The 11,362-nt window shown below is 46.6% G+C and overlaps 1 protein-coding gene across 34 annotated transcripts in view; it reads left to right on the plus strand.

Moving 5' to 3' along the window:
* The window catches only part of MACF1 (microtubule actin crosslinking factor 1), a 406,463-nt gene extending 399,870 nt beyond the window's left edge, over window positions 1-6,593 (plus strand). For 24 of the 34 annotated variants that reach the window (XM_030823503.1, XM_030823500.1, XM_030823502.1 and 21 more), the window contains 3 exons: window positions 406-516; window positions 4,203-4,332; window positions 5,141-6,593. In XM_030823503.1, the coding sequence (XP_030679363.1) occupies window positions 406-516; window positions 4,203-4,332; window positions 5,141-5,397 (498 nt within the window). In that variant the 3' untranslated portion in view covers window positions 5,398-6,593. The remainder of the gene's footprint in view (window positions 1-405; window positions 517-4,202; window positions 4,333-5,140) is intronic. The other 10 variants (XM_030823509.1, XM_030823508.1, XM_030823513.1 and 7 more) reach the window with 1 other exon arrangement.
* The last annotated feature ends 4,769 nt before the right edge of the window (window positions 6,594-11,362 follow it).

Genomic DNA, 11,362 nt, shown 5'->3' on the forward strand with positions numbered 1-11,362 from the left:
AGCTACTCAGGAGGCTGAGAGAAGAGGATTGCTTGAGCCCAGGAATACAAGGCTGCAGTGAGCTATGAATTGCACCACTGCACTCCAGCCTGGGCAACAGAGTGAGACTGTCTCTAAAAAATAAAAATTAAAAAAAAAATTTTTTAAGGAAAAAGGAAAGAAAATCCAGGCACTGGCTGTGCAGTGGAGCTAACAGCTAAGTTTGATGTTATGATGGGTTATGTATGAATGATGTTAGTGCCTCCCTGGTCCTTCTCATCCTGATGGACCGACGTGCATTTTATTTTGTTTTCTGTTTCTTTAAAATTTAGTATCTTCTATTTATTTTTTTCTGTTCCCAATGTGCACCCTTTTTGTTCCTTTTTCAATTGTTCCCGTCCTTCCCTTTGGATTTCCGTTTCACAGACTTCACTTCATTTCTCTCGCTGTTATGACAAACCCTGGTTGGTAAACAGTAAAGCTGGCACCCCTATCAGGGACAGCCATTCTCCTGACCTCCAGCTGCCCACCCCCGAGGTAGAGTATGGCTTTGCTGACTGACCACGCAGTCAAGACGAGGCCCTCGCTACTGGACTCGACCAGCTCTTCTTCCCGACACGAATCCCTGCACTTTCATCTCTGTGGTGCTTGCTGTCACAGCTGATTCATCTAGTCCAGTGTTTTCAGGGGTTTCTAACTCGGATTCACCAAAATTGGAGAGAAATTAAGAGATGCCTGAAACTAGATTAATAACTTAATAACTTTATAACAATCTTGAGAATGATATTTGTTCAGAATGGTAAATGATGGTCATTGCTGGAGATTTGTTTATTGATGTCATTTATAATCAGGCCTCTTGGAATCTCCAAATGTCAGATACTCAGACGAGTTATGAACACTTGAAATTCAACTATGGCGCATGTTCTACAATGTTCTATCTTCGCTTAGAACAGAAGAGTGGTTGGTGCCACCCGCCCTGAGACACATGTCCAGGGTGGTTGGTATTGCCACACCACACTAGTCCGAGGCGTGGGTGCTGTCTCCTTCAGCCAAGCACAGCACCAGTGAACACTGCCCTGAGGCTTACATTCTAGCTTCTCAATTTCTTGGCCTAGGCACCTGAGTTTCTGTAGCCTTGATTTGAATACACATGCCAGCAATTAAGCATGTTCAAGTGCAGCCATTAAAGTGCCTGAACGCTTTTGGAAGAGCAGTGTTTTAGAAATAAAACATGGACTAGTGGCTTGCCTGATAGCAGTGCAGTTTGCATTCTAGCTCCTACCAAGAAACATTGGATTCTTGTGCCTCGAGACAGTGTTGCCTTCAGTCTTGGAAAGCCGTAGCCAGGGAAACAGGGGATGCACAAGAAGTCAATGGCTATGAATGAGCTGCTGTTTTGAGGTTCATTTCACTCCAAGCTAAAACTCCAGTTCAGAAATATATCTGGTTTAGAATATGATCTGGGGACCTACTGCCACTAAGCTCCTAGACTCACCCTGCTTATCTTGCTTTTCTTCTTTCCTTAATGGCTCCAGTTTCATAAAAATCTCAGTTCTATTTTAAATTTTAGATGTTTAATGATGTACAAATTCTCATACAGTTCTGATAAATCAGGGCTTTTGTTCTGTCTTAAGGTTTTATTTTCTGTTTCATTTCATTTTGAGGCTTCATCTTTCCTTAACTTATTGGTGTTCTGTAGCCAGGCCATCTCCTGACTTAGAATTCTAGCGCGGGGTCTAGCTTGGTCTTCCAGCAGCAGTGTGCAGGAACCTTAGCTTCTGAAACTGGTGTTCTTCCTCCTATGTGGCCAGGAAAGTTTGTGCTTGAGTGTTAACCACTTTCTATCGCTTATGCTTTTTCTTTATAAATTTAAGAAGTACAGCAAACACAATGAGATGGATTGCTTTTCTCTTCTGTTTGCATAAACATCTTAAAGGTCCTGGAAAACAATTTACATAATTGATTTCAAAAAAAAAATTGGTATGCTGTAGCATGTGGCATAAGTAATAGTTTGGGTTTTTTTTTTTTTTCTTGTTTCTTTTTTTTCGTTTTTTAAAAAGCGAAGTAGAGACAAGGTCAAATAATGGATGTTTAAAACATTTAAGGATCAGCCTGGTCAACATGGCAAAACCCCATCTCTACTAAAAATACAAAAATTAGCTGGGTGTGGTGGCAGGCACCTGTTGTCCCAGCTACACGGGAGGCTGAGGCAGGAGATCACTTGAACCTGGGAGGCAGAGGTTGCAGTGAGCCAAGATTGTGCTACTGCACTCCAGCCTGGGCAACAGAGCGAGACTGCCTCAAAAAAAAAAAAAAAAAAAAAAAAACTCACACAGATTTAAGGCTGGACATGGTGGCTCACCCCTGTAATCCCAACACTTTGTGAGGCCGAGGTGGGCGGATCACTTGAGCCCAGGAGTTCAAGACCAGCCTGGGCAACATGGAGAAACCTTGTCTCTACAAAAAATACAAAAATAAACCAGCCACTAGGGAGGCTGAGGTGGGAGGATTGCTTGAGCCTGGGAGGTCGAGGCTGCAATGAGCCATGAAGTATGCCACTGCACTCCAGTCTGGGTGATGGAGCAAGACTCTGTCTCAAAAAAAACAAAAAACCCACACATTTAAAATATTCTTTTTCCTCCAGTTAAGCCTACTACCTAAAAAACCAAAAAAAATCACTCAAATAGGAAACATAGCACCTATTGGTAGCAGTGATAATAATATATAGCTCTTTTCCAGTTTGGGAAATGCTTCTATACATCATTTAATCATTCAAGTTTTTATTGAGTTCCTCTTCTGTGCCAGACAATTTTACATGCTGAGGATGTGAGAGTGAACAAAACAAAGTCCCTGCTTTTATGGAGTTGATACTTTAATGCAGGAGAGACAGGCAACAAACAAGTAATATCATATGTAAGGCAGTGATGAGTACTGTGCAGAACACAGGAAGCAGGGGAGAGAATAGAAGTGTACAAGCAGTGTTCTGAGTAGTGAGACAAGACCTCTACTAAGGTCATCCTTTCCATAGAGCCCCTGCAGGGAATGAGGGGGTGAGCCACACGTGTATCTGGGGTAGGCTTGGGGGGTGGTGATTGTGCAACAACAGTCCAGGCAAAATGAACAGCAAGGGGACAAGACTGGTGGACCCTCACCGGGCCATTGGTGGAACAGCAAGGAAGCTAGTGTGGCTGGAATGGACTGATGAGGAGTGTGGCAGAAATGAAGTCAAAGAGGCAGGATTTAATCCCTGATTTCCCAAGAGAGAAGCAAAGACACAGGTGTTAATTTCAATCAGTCCTGGAACCCAGACTCAAACCCAGGTCTCCTGGTTCTTCATGCACAGACTTGTTCCTGATGTCTCAGTCCCACAGTCGTGTGCTTCTCATAGTTTATTTGATCCACGAGTTAAGTAATTTTATCTGCATTTTACCAGTAAGGATACTGACTAAAAGATCTTACTAAAGTTACTGCACCTACTTATTGTTAAGAGATTGGGGCCAGGTGCGGTGGCTCACGCCTGTAATCCCAGCACTTTGGGAGGCCGAGGCGGGCGGATCACAAGGTCAGGAGATCGAGACCATCCTGGCTAACACAGTGAAACCCCGTCTCCACTAAAAAATACAAAAAAATTGACGTGGTGGCGGGTGCCTGTAGTCCCAGCTACTTCAGAGGCTGAGGCAGGAGAATGGTGTGAACCCAGGAGGCGGAGCTTGCAGTGATCCGAGATTGCACCACTGCACTCCAGCCTGGGTGACAGAGCGAGACTCCGTCTCAAAAAAATAAAAATAAAAAAAGATTGGAGTAATACTTGAATCTCCATATCAAATAGCTGGGCTAAAACTCATTTCAAATTTTTAACCCCAAAATCTTGATACCTAGTATTATTTGAATTTCTTTTTCCTGTACTCATTCACCATAATTGTTTGTTGTAACTATTGTATTCTTACTGAGGATTTTTTTTTTCCATTTCTAGGGGAAATTAGTAAAACAAAAGGTATTTGAGGACATTTTGAAATTTTTAATTGGAACATAAAACTTTTATTTTGGGAATTTTCAAAATATATGACCTAGGATACTTTAAGAGAAATCTTTGTTTTCCTGGACTTTTAATTTGCTTTTCAACTGAGCAAATATAAGGAGGTGTAAGGAGACCTTTTAAAGTTGAATTTCTGGCAAAGATTTTACCAAGTAAAATGTGACCTTTTTATTATTATTTTTTTAAGGTTATCCCATCATCAGGTAGCAAGTTGAAACGACCAACACCAACTTTTCATTCTAGTCGGACATCCCTTGCTGGTGATACTAGCAATAGTTCTTCCCCAGCCTCCACAGGTGCCAAAACTAATCGGGCAGGTAAGTACCTGCCCCATGACCTACAAGCCAGGCTGATAATTTGGAAACAACAGCCTATGTGGAATGTTTCACTGCTCCCAAGGAGCCGGTAATGAGAGTGGTACTTAGTGTGATGCCCACAAAGACAGACCTGCAGATGCTCAAGTGACCTTTACTTTTTCTGTCATTACAATTAGCTTTAAGCTTTCCTTCTGAGACGAGATGCTTCCACAGCCAAAGCTGGGCCATGCGTTCTCATCAGAAATGATCACATTTGAGAGAATGTTAAAGGAAATGTGGGTCTTCCTCAGACACCAGTCCAGTGTTGGGATGAGCAGCTTGCTAGTAATTTTTCCATCACGTCATACTTATTATGGCTGCTGTTGAACCAAGAAAGGCAGGGGAAGATCACATCTGTTCTCCTGCTACTGTTCCTCATGGGAACCTAGGAATCTGCCTTCATTTCCTGGCTGGCTGCTTCCCCTCATTTTGCCTCTATCCATCCTGCCCATGGATTAGCCCAGCTGGCAGGCTCACCCACCTGTACTGAGGTGGTTGAGCAACCTTGCTTGCCTCCACGTTGGGGCCATGGAAGGTGACAGTGCTGCTGATAGAAGTGGCTTTCTAATCCCCAGGAGGCAGCTTCTCAAGTAGAATCACAAAGCCAGAAAAGGCTTCAGCAACTTCTGTATAGATGAGGAAACTGGGGTGCAGAAAGGCTGTGAGATTTGCTTAAGATCACACAGGATCAGAACCCTAGCTTCTGCTCACTTGTTCTTCCACCCCAAGCCATCTCTATTAAGTCTACTGTTTTATTCTTGAATTCCAGACCCTAAAAAGTCAGCCAGTCGCCCTGGGAGTCGGGCTGGGAGTCGAGCCGGGAGTCGAGCCAGCAGCCGGCGAGGAAGTGACGCCTCTGACTTTGACCTCTTAGAGACGCAGTCTGCTTGTTCCGACACTTCAGAAAGCAGCGCTGCAGGGGGCCAAGGCAACTCCAGGAGAGGGTTAAACAAACCTTCCAAAATCCCAACCATGTCTAAGAAGACCACCACTGCCTCCCCCAGGACTCCAGGTCCCAAGCGATAACACTGTCTAAGCACCCTCAAGCCACTATCCACTTTGAATCCTGCTCCATACATTGGGTGTATATTTATTCTGAACGGGAGAAGTTATATTGTTAAAAGTGTAAAAGAATAATTGTGTTATGAAGCTGCCTTATTTTTTTTCTTTTTGTAAGTTACTATTTTCATGTGAATATTTATGTAGATAAAATTTGCCTCCTGGTAACCCTGTAATGGATGGGGCCCAGAAATGAAATATTTGAGAAAAACAAGTGAAAAGGTCAAGATACAAATGTGTATTAAAAAAAAAAAAAGCCTATTAATAGGGTTTCTGCGCGGTGCAGGGTTGTAAACCTGCTTTATCTTTTAGGATTATTCCTAAATGCATCTTCTTTATAAACTTGACTTGCTATCTCAGCAAGATAAATTATATTAAAAAAAAATAAGAATCCTGCAGTGTTTAAGGAACTCTTTTTTTTTGTAAATCACAGACACCTCAATTAGCAAGAACTGAGGGGAGGGCTTTTTCCATTGTTTAATGTTTTGTGATTTTTAGCTAAAGAGAGGGAACCTCATCTAAGTAACATTTGCACATGATACAGCAAAAGGAGTTCATTGCAATACTGTCTTTGGATATTGTTTCAGTACTGGGTGTTTAAAGGACAAATAGCTGCTAGAATTCAGGGGTAAATGTAAGTGTTCAGAAAACGTCAGAACATTTGGGGTTTTAAACTGATTGGTTGCTCCCTATCCAGCCTAGACACCAGTAACTCTTGTGTTCACCAGGACCCAGACCCTTGGCAAGGGATAGGCTCGTTGGTGACATTGTGAATTTCAGATTTGTTTTATCCACTTTTTTTGCTATTTATTTAAATGGTCGATCAACTTCCCACAAACTGAGGAATGAATTCCACGAGCCTGTTCTGAAAATGTTGACGTAAGACAAACACGTGCTCGTCCTTTAATGGAGTTCACCAGCACACTTGTTAACCAGTCCCGTTTGCTTTCGTCTTTTTTTGTGCGTAATAAAGTCAACTGACCAAGTGACCATGAAAAGGGGCTGTCTGGGGCTCCTGTTTTTTAGCTGCTGTTCTTCAGCTCCGACCATGTTGCTGTGTGATTATCTCAATTGGTTTTAATTGAGGCAGAAACTGAAGCTCTACCAATGAACTGTTTAGAAACAAGACACACTTTTGTATTAAAATTGCTTGCCGTAACAAATATTTTGTATTTCCTGATTTTCTTTTCAACCATTACCTTATCTATAAATGTTACCCTGGGGTATAATCATGTTGTAGGTACTTAAATGCATTATGCAAATCAAAATATATTGATGGATAAATTATAGAGATTAATAGATTTTGTTTTATTTCATCCTTGTTAATTTTGTTTAATATGGCTGGGCATGGTGGCTCACGCCCATAATCCCAGCACTATGGGAGGCCAAGGCAGGAGGATCACTTGAGTTCAGGAGTTGGAGACCAGCCTGGGAAATATAGTAAGACCTTCTATCTACTAAAACTAAAGAAACAGGCATGGTGGCACATGCCTGTAGCCGCAACTACTAGGGAGGTTAAGGTGCACGGATCACTTGAGCCTGGGAGTCGAGGCTACAGTGAGCCACGATTGCACCACTGCACCCCAGCCTGGGTGACACAGCAAGACCCTGTCTCAAAAAAAAGACAGGATATTAACATGAACATGTAGGGTATCTGTCCTACTTACATGATTAAACAAATAGTATTATGTAAAAAGATACTAGAAATCATGGAGATCCTGGGTTCTCAGAATGGGACCAGTTTTTCACACTGTCACAGTATGCTGAAATTTCTGGTTAAATGGTAGAATTTCAGAGGTGGAAGCAAAATCGGTCATCATATCTAGCTCTTTTGTTTTACAGATGGAGAAACTGCGATGGGAAAGTAGAAGAGAAAGTGATTTCCCTGAGCTCACAAAATAAATAAATGACAGAAGTGAACCTTGAATCCAGTCCTCGACTCCCTATTCAAGTCTGGCACTTCTATTTCCTCCAGCCTCTAGTCAGTTGGCTTTATAATAGAGCAGCCAAATGTTAACTTAGTAACAAGAAGAAAAGGGCTAGAGGCTTCGGAGGTAAAGGGGCTGAAACTCATGCCACCTGCGTTCTTGGTCATTAGGCCGCATTCCTTAGGACATAGGCATTTGGTGAGATCGATCCATGTTTGCCAAAGCTGTTAAGGCCAAATATCCAGATTAAAAGGAATTTGGAGCCTACTGGATTCTGAAGGAAGTGCTTACTCTGTTCTCCATGGAACTGGGGAACTTCAAGCTGCCAGGACTTTGTATAGGATAGTGTTTTCACCCTAATTTGCTTCCCCTTCTAGGCCTCTTGGCAGCAGAAGCATGCGAGACCAGCCTGACCTCCATCTTCCCAGATTGTGGATTATGGTCCAGAATCTTACCAAGTAATTTAGGTTTTTGGGGTTTTGTGGCAAAGTTCAGCTGCCAGCGGCACCAACGAAAAGTGCATTTCTTTTTTTTATCTTTTTTTTTTGAGATAGGGACTCAGTCTGTCGCCCACTGGAGTGCAGTGGCGCAATCTGGGCTGACCGCAACCTCCACCTCCCAGGCTCAAACGATTCTCCTGCCTTGGCCTCCCGAGTAGCTGGAGTTACAGGTGCACACTATCATGCCTGGCTAAAAAAAAAGTGCATTTCCATTCAACAAATGCCTGCAGGGAAGACCATGTAGGAAATAATGAGATGATAGGAAAAGGGTTAAAGTATAATCACAGTCCTAGGCCGGGTGCGGTGGCTCATGCCTGTAATCCCAGCACTATGGGAGGCTGAGGCGGGTGCATCACCTGAGGTCAGGAGTTCAAGACCAGCTTGGTCAACGTGGTGAAACCCCGGCTCTACTAAAAATAGAAAAATTAGCCAGGTGTGGTGGTGGGCACCTGTAATCCCAGCTTCTCGGGAGGCTGAGGCAGGAGAATTGCTTAAACCTGGGAGGCGGAGGTTGCAGTGAGCCAAGATTGCGCCATTGCATTCCAGCCTGCAAGAAAAGAGAAACTCCGTCTCAAAAAAAAAAAAAAAAAATTATATATATATATATATATATATATATATATATAATATCACAGTCCTGTGATAGAAATGCTAAATGAGGAAGGAAAATTTGGTGTCTGCTGGGGCCTTGAATGATGCAATAACTAGCTCATGTTTATTGACTGCTTACTGTAAGCCAGTGATTGTGCTAAGTGCTCTGTATACATTCTCACTGAATACCCTTAACAGTTCTATGATCATTAGCCCCCTTTTCTTGATGAGACACTGAGCCTGAGAGAGGTTAAGATCACAGAGTTGGCCGGGCGCGGTGGCTCACGCTTGTAATCCCAGCACTTTGGGAGGCCGAGGCAGGCGGATCACGAGGTCAGGAGATCGAGACCACGGTGAAACCCCGTCTCTACTAAAAATACAAAAAAAAAAAAAAAAAGATCACAGAGTTGCGAGGTGGCTAGGGAAAGCCCTTGTTTTGACACTACTTTCTACAAGAAACCTACCCCACCTCAGTTCCCTTCCATTCCTAATGTTCTGGGATTCCACTCACACGTGTTCTGCTCCCACTTCCCCGCTCCTCTGCCCTTCCAGCCACTTTGCTGGCTCCTCTGTGGGAGCACAGCTTTCATTTTGCCTTGGGAAATTGCCGTGTTCACCAGCTGTCACCCCTGTTGCTGTGGGGCTGCTAAGGGGCAGGGGGCTTGTCTGCTCCATCTCTGGTTCAGGGCACAGCATAAAGCAGCTCACGATGGTTGTTGCTGAACTAAATCGTGGGCAGAGGCCCTTGGAATGGCTAAAATCTGCTGTTTAGGTTTATGGGAATGTGAAGCCCGTTGTTGAGAGAACACAGCTCTATCTCCACATCCTAAATTGAAAAATGATTTCTGTTACAAGAATCAGCCCAGCACTGGGCAGCTTGCAGTCTAGCTGGGAGCCCAGAATTGCACAAAACAAACCTGAGAATTGTACAGGCTGGATCTAGGGCCTCAAGTGATGTGCAGTGGATTCAAAAGGGGCGTGCAGAGAGGACAGTGAAGGGGGCATGGGCAGGAGATTCCAAGACTGACCAAGATGACATGGGGACAAAGCCTTGTGGATTCAGCCTCCTAAACAGCTTTCTCCTCTGCCCGTCCACCCCATCACCATTAGAGACTCATTGTACCCACCCCCACATCTGATTACTGTACCTGCCTCCAACTGCAGGGCCCTGACTCCTGTCTCCCTCTGATCCATATTCCGCTCTGCTTCCATGCTCTGGTCTTGGGTACTTGCAACAGTTATTCTGCATTATCCTTAGCTCAGTATCCTTGCGGGACAGTCCCAGTCCACAGAGTAGCCCCGGCTACCAGTCCTCATCTGCTCCGCCCGGAGTTGGTGCAGGTGCCTCATGTGGGGCGCTCTGGGGACCGCGCAGAAAATTTACGAGCAGTGTGGAAATATACCTGTTGGGTAAAAGACAAACTAGGCACGTGTTTAAGGCACCAGCAAATGACTATTTGGATTAAGAAATTGATGTAGAAAATTTTATTTAAGTGATGACTTCAAAATGTGATTTTGAGGGCATTATACAGTTGCTTCGAGGTTTAATCTTCAATCCACATGGCGGGGCACCATAATCTCTGGTGCCCAGGGCCCTCGTCTAGCCCCTGTTGAGGCCCTTTGCGGTCCCTCCCTTGCCAGCCCCTCCAGCCTCCGCCATTTGCCCCCTGGGCTCTCCAGGTTCCACTGCCCCCCTGCCCCAGCCCAGCTCCACTGCTGTGTGACCTGGCGTAATTCCCTTAACCGCCGTGTGCCTCAGTTTCCTCATTTATTAAGAGAGGAGGTTCCAGTGGTATGTACCCCCTAACGATGTGCGAGCATCACAGAAATGACACGAGACACACACTCAGAACATGCCTTGCGCGTGGCAAGTGCTGACTGTTACCATTATTAGGCTCCCCAGCTGGGGTCTCAGGGCCTTGGCACAAGCTATTCCCTCCGTCTGGAGCACTTTCCTCCACTGACCTTTCTTGGCGCTCCAGGTCAACTCCAGGAGCCTTCCCAGCGCAGTCTATGTGCCTTCTCCTTCCGCAGCGCCTGAACCACACAGGAATAATTATGTAAGGTGAGAGCGCGCCCAGGGAAGAGCAGGGTGTGCAGAAAGGGACTGAGTCAGTCGAGACGTTTCCGCTGGGATCCTTCTCTTGCCAAGCCTGCACCGGGGCCGTGGGGACTGAGAAGATGTGCACAGGTGGCTCCCGAGTGCTCGGGAAGGGCCCCAGAGCTTCTGGCCCGGCTGGAGGCAGGAGGCGGAGCCTCCTCCGCCAAGCTGGATCAGTACCGGGGACGCAGGGCGCACAGCGAGGGCTGGCGGGTGCGGCCCGACTGGGGCGCTGCCCGGGCTCACGCGGGAGCCAGGTGGGGGACGCAGGGAGAAGCAGCCGAGCAGGTGCCAGGAAGGAGGCGCCCGCAGAAGCGCATGCAGGGGCCACGGGGAAGGCGCCAGGAGGCGGTGAAGGGCCGCGGTGGCCAGAACCCGGGCAGGCTGCTGCGGGCAGAGGAACGTGCCCCACCCGCGGGGCTTGGCTGGTACCACCCGGCTCTCCAGACGGGGCTACGGCCGCGTGTCGGGCCCGGTGGCGACCCCGGCATACCACGGCGGGGCGGCCGGGTGGCACCACTGGCGGGACCGGGACGGCGCCGCGGCCTTAGGATCTCTGCGCCGAGGCCCGCGGCGGGAGCCACGACGGCCCTGACCACGCTGACGCCCAGGCTACAGGCTCCTCGCCCGGACCACCCGCCAGCCACGCCGAGGTCGCACTTCGGGGTCGCCTCACCCGCAACACCTGCCGCCGCCCCGCGCCCCTCGCGGGCGCGGCCTCGTGGCCTTGCGCCCAGGCTCCGCCCCCGCGCCCCCATTGGTCAGTCCTGGGGGTGGGCGGGCGGCACCGACGGCTGAGCGGGAGCAGGGAC

Source organism: Nomascus leucogenys, chromosome 12 (genome assembly GCF_006542625.1).
Source record: "Nomascus leucogenys isolate Asia chromosome 12, Asia_NLE_v1, whole genome shotgun sequence".
Taxonomy (NCBI): Eukaryota; Metazoa; Chordata; class Mammalia; order Primates; family Hylobatidae; genus Nomascus; species Nomascus leucogenys.